Source organism: Lineus longissimus, chromosome 17 (assembly GCF_910592395.1).
Source record: "Lineus longissimus chromosome 17, tnLinLong1.2, whole genome shotgun sequence".
In the NCBI taxonomy this organism is placed as follows: domain Eukaryota; kingdom Metazoa; phylum Nemertea; class Pilidiophora; order Heteronemertea; family Lineidae; genus Lineus; species Lineus longissimus.
The window spans coordinates 2808655-2826333 of NC_088324.1; the positions used below are offsets into that span (position 1 = coordinate 2808655).

Below are 17679 nucleotides of genomic sequence, written 5' to 3' on the forward strand. Positions count from 1 at the left end.
TGCGAAACCTCACTAATAACTTGGGGCCATTTCATTGAATTAACTGTCGGCTGACTTTCGCAAGTGGTCTATTACGAGCGCATACGTTCGAACCCAGAGCTTCGGCTCCAAAGTATGGTTCCACTGCAAACTGAGTTGATGCCGAACTCGGTAGGCCTACATGCAGTGGACAGTGACATCCCTGTAATTCTAGAGGGTTAGATTCAATAAAAAAGGCGTTCGACGCTCACCGTTCCCCAATTGACGGTACCGTCTCATCCGTCTTCGCCGTTGACATTCTTCATGCGCACCCCTAATGTCATCCTCGTTACGAATCCAGTGGCGGAATGTATTAACTCGAATGTTACGAAACCTGGCAAAGTCAGCGGGAGTACGCCCTCGGTCGTGTACTTCAAGATGAGTCAGCCAGTACTCGTCCATACACAGGATATTTTGCTCCAACGAATAGGCCTGGAGTCGGCGCCTTGGAGGCGCAGTATCCACATCCATCGCCATGCACGTACATGTGCAGTGCCAGGTGACGAATAAAAAGGAAAATAGAATCTCGCCTTGCATTTTTAATTTTAGTCTTCAAACCGTTGCACGCAACTTTCGGAAGCTCAGTCAATGCATGAATGCGACAAAATTATGCGTAAGGCCTCTCGATGCGATGTGGTAATGATCGTTAATGGGAAACGCCGTGGAAAGAATACCCTGTGCTAGAGAAAGGCCCATTTAACCCTGCGTTCATGTAAGACTATTGACAATGGCTATTCCATTGAAATCACTATGTCCCTGGTACCGGTCTATAAAACTTAGAAAATGTCGAACGGGTTGAGGCAGGGGTGAGTGGGATTTTCCCGTAAGTGTCCTTATTAGATAGATTGCCCTAGTAGAGAGGTTTCCGCTATAAGAGATGTTCCACTGTTACACCTCTTAGGCATATTTACCATGTGTACATGATGACGAAAACTTAGATCAATGTGACCGACTTTTCTGGAGTAAATAGGTCAAGGTCGTAAAAAATTCTATGTGGGTCATATCTGAAGAAACTTTCACCGTGTGATCTGTTAAATTAATGTCAATGACTTATCAAAACAAATCTTACAACGTGCCCTTTTCACCTGAACAAGATTGCCAAGGTCACAGAGGTCAAACTATAAATTTTCCCAAATATACTTGTCCCAGGCTGTTCAAATTTGATATGTTGACACCGATTAAGCATCTCTAGGCCTATGTGGTGACCAAGATTTAGGTCAATGTGACCTACTTTTATTGCAAAAGTAAGTCAAGGTCATAGCTCTAGAAAACAAAATCACTGTCTAGTCTTCGAATGAGTGTCATTGATTAATCTGCAAGCATCACAAAATGGTTGATACATTTTGACCTTAACCTTAATATTTCAAACGTGACATGGATCAATATTTATGTAATTACAGCGGTAGCAATATAATCGCTATCAATCACAGGCGAGACATGGCTCCAGGCCATTTCATCCCATCGATTTTGACCACGGCAGAGCAGGCAACAGCTGGTCGGCGGCAGAATAAGAAAAGCTATACGGCAGCAGCCATGCCGGTTCTGTGGTTACTAGGAAAATTCGGAGCCGTTATATTATTCAAGATCTCCATTTTTACCACCATTCTCAGTGAGACTAAAGAAGCATGTCTCGGTAAGCATGATATGATATTCTAAAACACCTCGATTTAGAATACACAGCACTTTACAGTGTAAATGCACTGTGCGCCTTCGTAGCAGCGGTTATGGTTGGCAACCAAAACCGCTTGGGTTGTTGCAAAATGTGGAAGTAGTCAGAAAGTGTAAGCGCATCATGTCGTACTTTTAACTCGAGACGAAAATATTCTTTATATTATATACTGATGTTTATTAACACCGTAAAAGACTGAAAATATACAAGATGAAAGTATCCTCAGTACAATTATATCTAAGACTACTTCTTTGTTGAAACAGAAATAAACAGATACATGTATATGAATTGAAAACACAAGTGGTGTCAGTATAAGAAACATGATGACTCAGCCTGGTTGTGATTTTAGGAGTACCAAGCACACACATATAATGCACACATGAATGCATGCAACAGTAGCTACACAGGCATCACAAAGGCACAAATGTACATCTAAATCCTTATCAAACATAAACATTGGAATATATACCATGCATGTGTTGTAACCTCACTAGTTGAGGAAACTGTTAATACAGAACAGCATGTAGCTGCAGGAAATATATATGGATATGTATATGTGTATCATATGATAAGTTCACAAATCTAACAGAGACAAAGGAAACCCAGCATGGTTAAGAGAAAACTATGATGTTAACCATCATCTATTGGAAATAATATAATCTATAGAATTTATAAATATTGATAATTGTACATACCATGTTTTGCCTCTAGAATTTCACATGATGCCTTAGATTTTGATACATACAAATTGTAGGAAAATAGGTACAGTATTTATCAGTGTGCTTGTCTCCAAGAAAAGGCCTAGCTCTTGTTTACATTCTGTGGTACTTGGGGTCAGCTATATAGCATGCACGAAAATGATTCTAGCTATGCTAGAGCAGGGGTTGAAACGGTAGAAAGGTTGTTGAGTCCGATGGTTGCTACACTCCCGCCCAAAATCACCCATGATTTGACCCATGAAAATAAAATCCGACTATTAACCCCAACGACTTGACTAAGAAAAGTGGTGGGAGAAATATCTCTAACGCTACTTGCTAATGATTAAACTATGAAAAACTGGACTTCATATATACATGGATAGATATGATATAATCATGTGATCGCAGCAAATCTTCTGATTAAGAAGAAATAGGTAAGTTAATTATTAAGCGAAATAATTTTGTACTGAATCGCTTCCGTGCGTCACTATAGCTGTGCAACTATACCAGCACAGTCAGTTTGTGGATTGGTCGATCAAGGAATTTAGCTTTTCGCAGACGTCTGCCATCCTTTGTGATCTCAGTCGTTCCGATGCGAAGCTTTACCTTTCTGACCAGGCCATCCTTGTCTGTCGTTCTCTCTTCTACCATTGCCAGGCTCCAGTGACAACGGGGTTGGTCACTGTCGTGGAGAATGACGATGTCTCCGATCTGAACAGATCGTTGAGTTTTCTGCCACTTTTGGCGTTGTTGTATATTTCTCAGATATTCGTTCTTCCAACGAGTCCATAACTCATTTGCTAGGGTTTGAACTCTGCGCCATGGTTTGCGAGCAGAGAGGTCCTCAGGCTCAAAGTTGCCAGGTGGCGGCAACACTACACTGGACTTCATCGTCAGGAGATGATTAGGTGTGATTGGACATGGTTCTGTTGGATCTCCAATAGTGAGTGTAGAAAGCGGTCTGCTGCTGACTCTGGCCATGACTTCGTAGAAAAAGGTACGCAGTGATGAAGTATCAATACGAGAATGTGCTCTTGCTAGCACAGTATTCAGGACATTTCTTACTGTCCGTATCTGTCGCTCCCACACGCCTCCCATGTGACTTGCTTCTGGGGGGTTCATGGTAAACTCACATTGATCACGTAGCATCAATTTCACCTTCTCACTGTCAATTTCCTGCAGGGCCTTCTTCAACTCTTGGCTTGCACCAACAAAGTTAGTGCCTTGATCACATCTTATCGTGCTGACTTTCCCTCTGATGGCTATCAAGCAGCGCAAAGCATTGATGAAAGCATCGGTGGTCATGTCATCTAAGAGTTCGAGATGTACGGCACATGATAATAAACATGTGTACAAAAGACCATATCACTTTATTTCCTTAGTGCGCTCCTTAACGAGAAATGGCCCGAAGCAATCGACACCACAATGGGTGAATGGCGGTGAAGGTTCTAGTCCGTCTTCTGGTAGATCAGCCATTTTCTGAGATTGAGCTCTTCCTCCGTTTGCAAGTCACACATTTGAAAAGGTAGTAGGAAACTGCTGCGCTGCAGCCAATAATCCAGATTCCTTGTGATTTGAGCTGATTCATTGTCATCCCACGCCCTTGGTGTGCTATCTTGTCATGGCTATCTCTGATGATCAGTAGTGTGACATGACTTCTCTTTGGCAGGATCAGGGGATGCTTTATCTCTTGAGGGCAGGATGATCGTCTCATTCTGCCGCCTACTCGCAGGAGGCCCTCTTTATCTAAGAAGGGGTCCAAGTTGGATAATTTGCTGCCTTTCTTAAGCCTTCCGTCTTACTCAATGTCTTCAATGTCGTCTCTAAAAGAGTCTCTTTAGACCATGCATATGATTGTTCTTGTCGCTCCGTCGCGAGCGTGTGGGGGTTTAATCTCAGCTTCCAGAGATTTCCTTGCACAGCACTTTAGGAGTACAGAGACCGCGGTCTGCAGTCTAGACCAATCAGAGTAATTGGTGAATTTATCTTGGAGGGCAGTTTTCTCTATCGCTCCAGTGGCCAAGACCTGGACCCTTTTGACTTTCGGGTCGTCTGATGTGATGAGCAGTGAACTGGTACTTTCACCAGGGATATCTTCTTTCCACAGAAATGGTGGTCCTTGGAACCAATTGGAGGTCGTCAGCTCATTGGCTTTTAAGCCTCTGGAAGCAAAATCTGCCGGATTCTCGTTTGTCGACACATACCTCCATTGGTCTGGGCTTGATGATTCATGGATCCGCTGGATTCTATTTGCCACAAAGATGTGAAACCTACGGGCTTCATTTTTTATATATCTGAGGACAACCTTGGAGTATGTCCAAAAAATGTTCTTCAGCCCAGAGTTGGCCAGTTCATGGTTCACTGACACCACTGCAGCCTGCAGCTCTAACCTAGTTATTGTAACCGTTTTAAGTGGGGCTACACGAGCTTTCGCCATCACAAAGGAGCAGTAAACCTGGCCCTGCATGTCTACTTGCCTCAAATATGAGCACTGTCCGTATCCTGAGAGGGATGCGTCTGAAAAGTGATGTAGCTCAGCAAACTTGACAGTACCAAATTCAGGGGGCTTGTAGCATCTTTGGATATTGAGGTTGCTGAGGTTGTGAAGGTCCTGCCTCCAGTCCTCCCACTGTGGTCTTAGTTCATCGGGTAGTGGCTGGTGCCAGTCGGTGTTGTTTCTGCAAAGTTGCTGGAGGATCATTTTTCCTCGCAGAATGAGTGGCGCCAGAAATCCCAGGGGGTCGAATACAGATGAAACCATTGACAAGATCCCACGACGTGTAAGGGGTTGATCTTGAATTGCGATTCTGAACTGAAAGGCATCGGATTCAGCACTCCACTGGATTCCTAGGGCTCACTCAATGGGCAATGGATATAATGTTAGGTCAAGTTTCATCAGGTATTTTGCTCGTTCCCAAACAGGGATGGAATCCAGCACTTCCCGGCTGTTAGACGTGAACTTGTGCAGCCTGAGCTTACCCTTGGCGCAGATCTGTCTTGCCTGATCAACCAATTTGATGGCAGCTGTTGTCTCTTCAAAGCTTGCCAGGCCATCGTCCATATAGAAATCTTGCGATATGAACTTGGAAGCCTCAAGTCCGATGTCTTGGTAAATATTGGCGATGTACTTTATGCCATATATGGCGCAGCCTGGTGATGATGCAGCATCAAATAGGTGTACATTCATCCGATACTCTGACGGTTCTGTGTTGAGGTTTCCTCCTTCCCACCACAAGAAATGGAGATAATTTCTATCCTCTTGGCGAACTTTGAAGGAATGAATCATCCGCTCAATATCGCACATGGCAGCGATGCGTCCTTTCCGGAAGCGGTACAAAACCCCAAGGAGAGTGTTCATTTGGTCAGGGCCTTGGAGCAGATAATCATTGAGACTCGTGCCACGGAATTTTGCTGCACAGTCGAAGACAATTCGTATCTTCTCTGGCTTCTTTGGGTGGTACACCCCATGGTGTGGGATATACCACTTTTAAGTAAAACGTCATTGTCTTGAATATTTGGAACTTTTTCGACCTCCACCTTCAAAATGATGTCTTCCATGAATGTTTGGTAATCCTTGAAATATTTGGAATCCTTCATAAACTTCCTGCGGATGTGTTCAAGACGGATTTTGGCCAACGACTTGTTGTCAGGAAGATTTGGCTTGTCCTTCTTGAATGGCAGGGACATCGTTACGTAACCATCCTCTGATTGGTGCGTCGCTGAGTTTAGGATGTCTAAGAATCGAATATCTTCTTGTGAAACTTTCTTCCCATCAACCTTCTTCTCATGGAAGTCTGACTCCAAAATGTCTCTTATTTCTTCGGCTTTCAATTTTCCTTCTTTGACATTTGTCCTGAGAACAAAATGTGCTTCTGAGAGTAAGCCAATGGGTGTTTGAAGGTTTGTTGGAACTTTTCTTGAAACAGTGAGGCAGGTCAGACCTATGGCATCTCCTGAATCCTCTCTCGGGGTGACACCACCCACAATGCTCCATCCCAAATCAGTCTGAATTGCGAAGGGTTCGAATCCCTTACCTGTGATGGCTCGCCTTGGCGCTAACGCCTGTAGGCAGTTGTAGCCGATCAATAGACCAACCTCGCAGTCGAACAGTGGCGGGATTCTCTCCTGAATCTCTCCCATGTGAGACCACCGTCAGGCGGTTTCTCTGGTCGGAATGTGGGATCTTTCCATTGGGATGAAGTCCTGGGAATACGTAGGAGGTAGGTTTATCCTAATGCTGGATTCATATCCCCTTACAACAAGACCCCGACACTTTCTGCAGGGAATTGTTTTGTCCTTTGACGTCATCGTGGTCAGCTTTAACTCCACTGGGGTAGAGTGTCAGCGAACCACTTCTTGGCTTTTGTAAAGGGAGTCTGCTGTGTCACCAAGGACAAACGTCGTGTCAGATTGTGAATCCAAAAGAGCATAAACCAGATGCTCCTCATCTGGGGAAGACCGGTCGGCAATACACACTGGATCTACCATGGATGACATGGAATCTATGTTGTTACTTGAAAGTCCACAAACATTTCTTGCTCCTGTCGCCTCAGTTGTACATGGGTTAGGAGATTTCTTAGTTGTACCTTCTTTGGTTGGAGTTGAACTCGGCTTTTTAAAGTTTCTTTCTTCATGGAGGCTGGTAGGGTGTTTGCCCTTGCATGCTTTGCACACACTCCTCTGCTTGCAAAATTTTGCCTGGTGGCCGTGGCCTAGGCAACCAAAACAGAGTTCCTTGCTCTTGACAAATTCTTGCCTCTCCATGAGGGGTTTTCCTGCCAGTGTCTTGCATTCTTGAACCTGATGATTATCTCTTCTGCAAAAGGCACACTTTGCCTTCCCAGGGCCTTCCTCTCGCCCACCTGTTGTGAAAGTTATCGCCCCAGCGCTTCTGGTCGGCTTGTCTCGTTCTTTCTCGGAGTTGCCTCGCAGGGAAGTGAGAGAGGTGATAGGGTCACAAGCAATGGTTGCCTCATCCTTGACAAACTTCACAAATTCACTAAAGCGTGGGAACGAGTCGGTCGGGCCCTTCAATCTTGCAACTACACGGCCCCATCTCCCAGCAAGCCAGTCGGGAAGTTTTTGCAGGAGTCTTCTGTTTTCTCGACAATCATTTAGAACCTCAAGTCCTCTTATGTCTGCCATAGATGTTTGACATTGTTGAAGAAAATCAGCAAACTGTCTGAGACCCTTGCTGTCCTTAGGACCAATCTTTGGCCAGGCATCTAATTTATAAATAACTAAATAAAATAAAGATAGAATTTGTAAAGCGTCTTTCCAGGTCACCCTGCTCAAAGCCCTACCTCCTCTATTTTTTGAAGTGAAGATTGAACAAGTGTGTTTTAAAGAAGGGATTTGAATTGGGTGAGGGTCTCAGCAGATGTAATTGCTTTGGGGAGTCGATTCCAGAGATAAGGGGTAGCCACGGAGAAACTGCGATCCCCGTACTTTGATTTTGAGCGAGGTACAAGGAGACACTTTGAACAGGATGACCTGGTAAGGCGCCCACCTTCGTTACGCTGGAAAAGTGAAGACAGATTGCCTCGAAACGCTTCAGTGATCATAAACGGGTTGCCACATCGATGTTCAAGTGTCTCTTGGCTTTCTCAAATGCATTTTCTGTATTAAGGAGAAAATACCCGTTTACAGCTTCCTTGGCAGGGCCACCGACATACTTCTTTAAGTAATGTATTCTTTCCTGACCTGGAATACCTCTACTCTCTATCAAAGCTGAAAATAAAGCTTTCCTATCTGGGTATAATAAGGCATCCCCGTTGAAGACTTGTGGCTCCGGGACTGGTAAGCGACTTAACGTAACAGAGGCTGCAAGGGCTTCAGCAAACATCATTATGTCATTCCCAGTTGCTGGCGGGTGCTATACAGGAGCGGTGGGGTTCATGGAAGAAGACGTCGTCAGCCTGTCGTTAACTCTTGGAATACTTTCTGTCTTCATTCTGTGGTGTGGGAATTTCGGGAACCTTTTGCTCCTGAAACTGAAATGCAGTCTCTATTTTGGACTGTGACACTGATGGTACGCCTACATACTTACCATTCTTTGACAAGCTTGTGTCTGCTCTTCTCTCACTCTGTTCTTTCCTGAAATTTACTGTGTTATTTATCTTCAGACTCTGTCTGCTTCTGGCTTTGCTCCCTCTATATTCTCTCTCTTCCTCTTCAAAGACCCTAAGTTTGGCTTCTTCAATTCTTAGTTTCTTCGCTGTTTTCTGTTGCTCTATTTCACGACGTTTTCGTGCAATTTCAGCATCTATTTCCAGCCGCCTGGCCTTCTCATCTGCTTCTCTTCGGGCAGTTTTGACTGCTTGTTCAGCTTCTTCAACTGAGTCATCATGTTTCTTATACTGACACCACTTGTGTTTTCAATAGTTCATATACATATATCTGTTTATTTCTGTTTCAACTAAGAAGTAGTCTTAGATATAATTGTACTGAGGATACTTTCATCTTGTATATTTTCAGTCTTTTACGGTGTTAATAAACATCAGTATATCATATAAAGAATATTTTCGTCTCGAGTTAAAAGTACGACATGATGCGCTTACAGTAAAAGACATGTTTTGCCTCTAGAATTTCACATGATGCCTTAGATTTCGATTGATACAAATTGTAGGAAAAAATAGGTATTACTTTGTGTGCTTGTCTCCAAGAAAAGGGATAGCTCTTGTTTACATTATGTGGTACTTGGGGTCAGCTAGATAGCATGCACGAAAAAATGATGAGCAGGGGTTGAAACTGTAGAAAGGTTTGTGAGTCCAATGGTTGCTACAGAAAGCATTTCAAATTGATACCTCCCTGTCGGTGTTGAATGTCTTACCAAAACTTATCCGGTGGAGCTAAAATGTTGGCCAAAACCTCGGCCCCGTATCGCTTTTGGTCTGACCAAGGGAACATATGGTTTCATATGTTTCAACATCAAATATGTTGAACATCAAATATGTTAGAAAACGGCTCATTTTCCAATCGATGAGTTTGTTTTGGCACACATAAGTGCAAATTGGTGTGAGGTATTCCGTTCCGATATCGTTGAACACGCAATTTGGCTGAAACCTTACAAACATTTATGATGTGTACGTCAATATTTGAGCCACCTCATGAGAAACAATTTGCAGTGTATTTTGCGATTAATTACAACCTGATTATCGATTTTTTATAAAAAATTGTAAACAGATGAGAGTGCATGCAGCTTGATTGTGGTTTGATTATTGTTATACAGTATTTGGCAATCGCATTTTCCTAATATAAATTCTTAGATCGTTCTCATCAATATAATACAATATTGTGTGTATTTGTAACCAGATAAATCATATGTGTACCTCATGTCGGAGTAAATATTTTTCGTTGAATTTTGGTCGTGCCATCCTTGTTTTGCACCTCAGCTCAGTTTGTAGCCGAATTAAGAATTACTTCATGATGGTTTCCAGTTAATTTCCCGAGAGAGCTGTGGGATCGAAGGAAACTTACCGAGACCCGACTGTTTGTTTGAAAGACTATGGTTATACATGGCTTTTTTATTTACATGCATAATAGAGTGTTTTAACGGTCAGTCATGTGGGAGGGCAGAACAATGATTTGACGTGCATGACTGAATTGAATCAAATGCTGTTTTGGTCATTTTGGGCTAGCTTTCTTTTGGCAGGGGATGACGTCACGTGAAACCACTCTATAGATAAAGTAAACAGATTGATGTTACTATAATGAACAACAACACGAGTTCGGAGAAGAAGAAAAAAAGAAGTATCATTATGTTTGTATGCAGTACTTACCCAATACATGTATTTATATAGAAAGAAACGAACATTAAGCATGGCATTACCTACTATTGTCAAACGCACATACATAATGCACAAACATAACGAAAGCTTAAAGAAATCAAACCACACAAAAGACAATTACACTCTATTCAACCGTATGATAAATAATGTATTTGCATCAAGGGAATCGACAATCTTCACCAAGTCGTAGCCTACTACCCAACGTGGGATTCGGACGGTGTCAGCAAGGCACTGTCCACTATAGTTACCATAGCGCTAGCAGACGACAACAACACATCTGAATGCTACACAACACAGCACATATTGCACATATCCACGTCGAGTGTCATAGAACAGGACATATTCGCAGTTGAATCTGCCTGTGTTATCGGATTTGTTGTTCTCGTCTGCTAGCGCTGCATTTTGACCATAGTGGAGAGTGCCTTGCTGATTGTCCGAATCCTAACACTGATACCATTAGACCCACGGGTTGCGCTGATCGGCCACTGCTGGTGGACCTGATTTTAAACGATTTTTTTTTATCTGCGACGGGATTCTGTCGTGGTGCAATCTTCGCCTCTGAATAAAGTGATAAGATATTCGAAAGGACGCAAAAAAACTTGCTTTCATATGAGTTATTTTAGAATTAATCTGGAAATATTCACCGTGGGGCAGAACATATGTTTTATTTTCCACAGTCACACGTCGAACAAAACTTGTATTGTATTATTCTTTTCAGGTGCTAACTTGGCGCGCGGTGGGCCTGCCACGCAGAGTTCAATTTGGTGCGGTGCCGGGCCAAATCGTGCTGTAGATGGGAATAGAAATCCAAGCCACTACTTAGGGTCATGCAGCCACACGGACAATAACGTGAACCCCTGGTGGTCTGTTGACCTGGGCACGGAGGTGTCAGTCAGGACAGTCATAATCGTCAACCGATTGACAATTAGTGAGTGAATGTTCATAACATCTGCACTGCAATTGAAGACTGTAATATCTCACACCAAGAATAAATGAGAGAGAAATCCATACTTACGCAGACTAGTAGGAAGTCTTTACCGAATTCTTAATGGTTTCTGTAACTTTTCCTGAATTATCCGACAAAAGTCCAACATTGTCCGACCTTTCCCTGAAAGGTCGGATTTAAAAAAAAATGAAAAATACCAGGGCTTCCCAAAATAGGACAATAAAGATCAAAGGCCTATGTTGAATGGGGTTAATGAGGTGTGAATCAAACACTCTGAGTGACCCATAATGAGAATTCGAATTAGCTGACTGATTTAGGGACTATGTGAATGTTTAGCTCGTACATCATTAACGTATTCATCAATGGATTTTGATCATAAACGCCCTATTTTTGGACACACGTCATTCCTAAATCTGACTTTCAGGGGAAAGTCGGACTATGTCGGATTTGGTCGGATAAATCAGGAAAAAGTTAGAGAAACCGTTAATAAGAATTCGGAAAAAACCTCCTACTAATTTCAGTAGCGATTCTTAAATACTGTGCCGGTTGAATAATAATAATAATAATAAAACGATATTTGTATGGCGCCGCTCATGTATATATCGCGGCGCCTCACAGAGATAAAAATAAATAGGCCTAGATACATTACTTAAAAACGTTACGTAAAAGTTATTAATACATATTATAAAATGATTTGAAAAGGTGGGTCTTCAGACTCTTCCTGAAAGCTGGCAGCGAGCTGGCAGATTTTATTGCCAGAGAGAGATCGTTCCAGAGCCTTGGGGCTGCAACTGAGAAGGAACGATCTCCAATGGTATGCCTAGTGCGTGGTACTGCCAGCTTCAGGGAGTCTGAAGACCATAGTGATCTGGTTGGAGTATAAAATTCAAGTTTTAGACAAAATGGTGTAAGTGAAGAAGTTAACAAAGTCATTGCAGATCTGCTTCTCACTGTCGTGGTCGGGTAGCGAGCACCCAGACGTGTTGAGCAGGTGCTTGAGTACCCTGAATATCACGTTCTTGTCTCCACTCTGCAGGCGATCTTTATAGTACGTGGCCTTGGCTTTCTCGACACAGCGATTTACACAGTCTCTCGCCTGAATGAAGATTTCCTTGTGCACAACTAGGCCTGACTTCCTCCATGCTCGTTCAGTACGACGGCGTTCCCGCCGAAGTTGATGAACTTCAGCCGTGTACCACGGTGCGCGGGTCCTAGGTTTACGTTGTCGGGAAATTATCAGTGCGTGCTCGTTTAGAAGAGTCCTTACAGCACCATTATACTGACAGAACATTGAGTCTGTGTCACTTGCAGTATCGACAGACTGCAGTTTCTCATCAAGCTGAGTAAAGAAAGTTGTTCGGTCCATTGAGCGGTAGTCCCTAGTTGTGTGTTCCGCTTTACGGCCTGTTTCGGGCTTATCCAGACGGACATCCAAGTTGATACTGTAATGGTCGGAAATAAGATGGTTCACGACTTCCACGTTACTGACAAAAGAGTCCGCTGATCGAGTGATAAGTAGGTCTAATGTATGTCCCTTTTTATGCGTGGGCCCAGTGACGCGTTGCACGAGATCGAATGAGCGAAGTAAGTCATTGAAACGGATGGTGGACGAATCCTCCAGATTGTCCATGTGAAAGTTGAAATCACCGCCGATAAGGAGTTTTCCAGGATACGAAACAAAGCTGTCAAGGAAATCAGCAAATTCCTCGAGGAACGGAGTCACAACTGACTTCACTGGCGGGCGATAGACAACAAACACTTTCATCCTCAGAGGCGTTTTCAAAACAAGCTCGACATGCTCGAATGTGGAGAAATTGGTAGTATTGGCCTTGGCATCACACATGATGTCGGGTGACAAGAGACCCCCAACGCCGCTACCCATGCGATCGATCCTGCCGATTCCTTTGAACACTTTACCAGTCGCCTGTAGCTCGTTAACCTTGACAGTGTTCGTTGACTGCAGCCACGTTTCGGTGAGTAGCAGTGAGTCCGTTGCCGAGTCATCCGCATGCTCAAGAATGGTGGTTACTTTGCTTTTCACTGAACGCGCGTTTAAGAGAACACAGCGTAAGGATTTCCTGGCATTGTCCAAATTTATCTGTTTCAGGTTAGTCCAGTTCACTCCAGTTGACCCGGTATCCTAAGTCAACGTTTTAGCTTGGTGAGCATGGGTGTCTGTGGTCATCACAGGAATTTGATTGTTGATATTGGTTTGCATTGGTATTGTCCGTAATTGGTAACTGACCTGCCTTCGTTTCCTCACGCCTGCTGACGTTCTTCTGCGGCCCTTTGATCCGCATTCAGTTATAGCCAGTTCCAAGGATTGTAATCCGGCGTTGAGTGGCCCATTGAAGTGCTGGAATTCCAAGAGCTGATCCCTTGTGTACTGTATAACACACATGGTGAACGATGAACGAGAACGATGAAACATAGTTCGTAACTCATTGCACACAAACTGAGTCCAAACAAATCACTGAAAACCTCCAAGAAGCATTGACAAAGCAGGAGCGATTTTGGAATGCTTCAGCGCACTTCAGCGCACTTCAGCGCACTTCGAACGAACGGCCAATATTACGTGTAATAGACAATGGTGCAAGAACCAGCTAAGAGCGTCTACACACTATTTTGTGAACTCGGAAATGTGCCCTTGGGAGTAATTAAGTCAGCAGATACCGTTTTCCCTAGCAAAGTCTTATAGAACTGCCGTAGGACAGGACTCACTGTAGGGACAGGAAATTCGGGAAACCCTCTTTACTTTAGCAGCAAGGAATTTGATCCAAAATACTTAATTTTTTATGCAATCTACCCGGTGTACACTACAACTCACTTCTTTAATCCGAACATCGTTCGTCTGTTCCGAGGGCATCTTTAATAGAGAAGTTGTTCTGTACTTAAACATTCTTCCAGATGAACGACTGACTAATGAGGAACCTGTAGAACTAAAACTCCAGATGGCAGTACCAGTACTATAAGGTACACTTCCAGTGCATTTTCATTTAAAATTAAGTTTTGTCGATTTTCTCCTTAAAACTCATGAAAATATAATTAAGGACCAATAAAACAGCATTTTTGGTGCTATTTCCCCATGAAGAGTTATTAAGGGATAAAATATTCGATAATCATTGACCCGGGAAATGGCTTTCTCATTACAACCATGGTCCACTTACCGGCAGGGCCCCCATTGGCAGGTTTTGCTGTGCAGGTTCCTAATTAACAGATGATCTGTTTCTGTAGAATTTTGTCCTACGAATAAGTCGCTGTATGTCCTTGATAGAGAGGTTGTACGTTTCGAAATACACTTCCAGGCTACCGACTGGCTAATTTTGATGTCAAACTATCCAATACAGCGCCACCTAGCGGCTTTTTTGGATCCGAGGTTTGCTTTCACCAAGATGCATCTGCCCAGTCGGCAGAGGTACTAGTGGCCCCGTGCCAAGGCATTGGACGTTACGTCGTGGTCCAAACCCAGATGACAGATGCCTTATCGCTTTGTGAAGTGGAAGTCTACGGGGACGCTGCATGTAAGTTGATGGAGAAAAACAATTGTCAAGAACACTTTCCCGCCCCTATCCCCCAGCTATGTCTCTGGAATGATAACCAAATAAAGACTCTTATGTCATGCATATAGTTCCCCTGTCATACCTTCGTCAACCATCCAGCCTTTGTTCAACCTGATTAAAACTATTTCATGGGCATCGGGTTTACCTAGCCAGGAGGATAATACCTATGCTTAATGCCATGCGCCGCCACCTATATCACCACACTGACTCTAATCCCTGATAACGTTTTTTCGCCAGTAATGCGCATGTGAGACTGTTTTTGACATGGTGTGTGCATTTCAGGTTGCAGTTCAATAATTTTTAGTTTCAATGTCCTATTCGGAGAAGTAACGGTCCTGCTGGAAGCTATTTCGTATGAGAAACCAACATATCTTATAACCAACTTGGCCCTTTAAGGCACAATAATTGTAGCTACTCAATTTTATGGCAAATTACGCGACATACATGTACTTGCAACAACTCACTTTTTTTCATACATGTTGATGACTTAATCTTATTCAATTTTGATATATTCGACATGTTAATTTTTTCCAGTATTTTTTTTCCAGCTGCTTCTGGACGGTTTGCTGCAAGTGTACCGGTTGGAATAGTGCAACAGTACCAGGTCCTGACTACCCCTAGTAGGACGGTCTGCGCTGGGATGTGTATTCAGACAGACAGCTGTGTCGGATTCAACTACGCCAGTCAAACCAGAGAGTGCGCCTTCTTTAAAAATAGCACAACGGGAACAGCAACTTCACCGACATTCAATCTTATCTGCAGCTAGGCACAAGGTGTTAAACCGAATTTCGTACGAGCGATACGATGCCCTGTCCGCGCCTCAATCGGTATCGGTAGGTGGGGGGGGGGGGGGGGGGGGGGGGGGGGAGAATGTCGGCGCTTCGCCATGTGGGTTTTTCGCGGGTTTTTTTCTTATTCACGTTTCCTGTGACGTCACCCTCCTCGGCTACGTTGCAACGCCACGGGGAGTGTTGGGTGACGTCACGGGGTTCTCCGGTGATGATAGTTGTTGTTTCCGAACGGATGCGCGCTCCCGTTCCGTTTCCGTTTCCGTGTCTTTTCCCGCCTTTCTTATGCACAATACGCAAAATCCTTAAATCATATCGTAGTGTTTATAGAGGACAAAGTGGAAAATGTTATGTAAGTATTTATATGCCTTTTTTCACTCACTTGTATAATATTATTCACTCTTTGTTTCCCCCGTCTCGGGAACCCAGTCTGAGCCTTTTCATACACTAGTTTCCTTCTACTTACTCTACAATCCCCAATATAGTTTATAGAGCTAGTTGACACTCGGCTAACTAAGTATTAACTTCATATGGCTCTTTCTTGATCGTGCTTTACTTTTGTACGATTCTGGCCCACAAAGTAGGCATGTTTGGATATGTTGGTCTCTGCATTTTTTGTGGATTTTTCTTTTCGAAATGGACGATAAACAAACGCACAATAAAGTGTCGACTGAAACAATGGCACGTTCTGGTATCATAACAATGGGTCATTCCACCCGCTATAATGTTATCATATTATGTGTAAAAGTTACACATAAAGTCACAAAATGCAGGTCGCATGAAAAATTTTTTTTATAAAGATTGCTTGGTTTTATTTTCGGTTATCGCTGTAATTTTGAATTTTGAAAGCATATTTGCCAGAAAGCTTTCATTCTCTCTTGAGAGCTTTCTCAGTCAGTTGTTGACGCCACGTTTGACAATCGTGAGTCGATGTAGAAGTAGAAAATGTCGAAAAGGTGCCAGACCCTATTGTGTTCTGATGCTGATGGATTATGGCATATGGGGGGGGGGGGGGAATATCACTTTTCATTTCAAAAGGGCCCATATCTGCATATGAGAAAAAAAACACGTTTTTCGGCTATCTCTGCGGGAGGCAGTTGCCGCCCTGCCATCCCCGCGCTAAATACGGCCCTGTAAGGGAGAAAACATCCATATTAAGCACCCTCAGAACATCAAAACAATTTATACCATGTATGTAAGTTGATCAACGATAACCAAATTAACCTGCTCGTGATCGGTTGCAGGAGTGTCCGAATAATGTAAATGGCTATTGCGCAATAACTAATGCAGGTAATGAGGTCAAACAAACTGAAAACAAAAGGTTTCGAGATGTGGCCGAAGTTTGACAACTCTCAAGGAGGATACCGCGGTGACGTCACGGCTTTTCCAAGATGGCGCTGCATATTGTAAACAAACTCGATCCACGGCCAAGGGAAAATCAAGTCATCAAAAAAAATAGATTTTTCGCATCAAATCAGAGTTATTAGTACTTTTCTGCTATGAAATAAGTCTTCAGACAATAAGCTATCATTTGAATAATGAAAAGTGCTGTTTTGATGGGGAAAAATAGGGTTTTTTAAACCAAATAGCCGGGCACCGATCTTCCAAAATTATCGATGGTTTAAAACAGTCTCCCAGATATGGGGCAATATCTTCATTATCATAATGGGATTTGGAGGCATGTTTACAGATTTTACAAGTTCGAGACCTGTAGGACCTAAAACTCCCATAGATCCCCATAGATCCCCTCTATTTGTCGAGTTAGCGCCCCTGTAAGATCATGCATTTTCGGACACTAGAACGAAATCTTCCTGCGGATATCGCGGTTTCGGTGATGATTTAAGGAGAAATTGACTGTTCTTAGAGTTGTATGGGACAGAAATGAGTTCATACTTCATGAATACATGAATATATTAAGATATTGGCGGGCTTCTAAGTCAAAACAATAACAAACTCAACTGCATCTCTACTGTATATTGCGTAGTGCATTGCCTAGTGTATTTCGTAGTGTATTTTAGCGGAGACATTATTTCCGCACTTTGGCCACGCCAAACGTCTTTTTTATTCGTGAAAGTTAATCTGCTCTGTAAATATTATTTTACACAGGAAGAATCCGTACTAGGTATTGCAATATTTCATGTCTATTGGTGTTTTTGTGTACATGAGCGCACCAGACAGTGAGACGTGGAGATGTGTTCAGTGCTGCTGCT

At 43.1% G+C, this 17679-nt stretch overlaps 2 protein-coding genes across 2 annotated transcripts in view; one reads left to right on the forward strand and one right to left on the reverse strand.

Moving 5' to 3' along the window:
• Nucleotides 1-11111, forward strand: part of LOC135501714 (uncharacterized) — a 42426-nt gene extending 31315 nt beyond the window's left edge. The window contains exon 3 of the mRNA XM_064793963.1: nucleotides 10894-11111. Within this exon, the coding sequence (XP_064650033.1) occupies nucleotides 10894-11111 (218 nt within the window). The remainder of the gene's footprint in view (nucleotides 1-10893) is intronic.
• An 896-nt stretch (nucleotides 11112-12007) lies between these two features.
• LOC135501716 (uncharacterized) lies at nucleotides 12008-13421 on the reverse strand. The gene is made up of 2 exons (XM_064793966.1): nucleotides 13367-13421; nucleotides 12008-13161 (listed from the first exon to the last, which is right to left on the reverse strand). The coding sequence occupies exons 1-2, from the start codon at nucleotides 13419-13421 to the stop codon at nucleotides 12008-12010; spliced, it is 1209 nt and encodes a 402-aa protein (XP_064650036.1).
• Between the last annotated feature and the right edge of the window lie 4258 nt (nucleotides 13422-17679).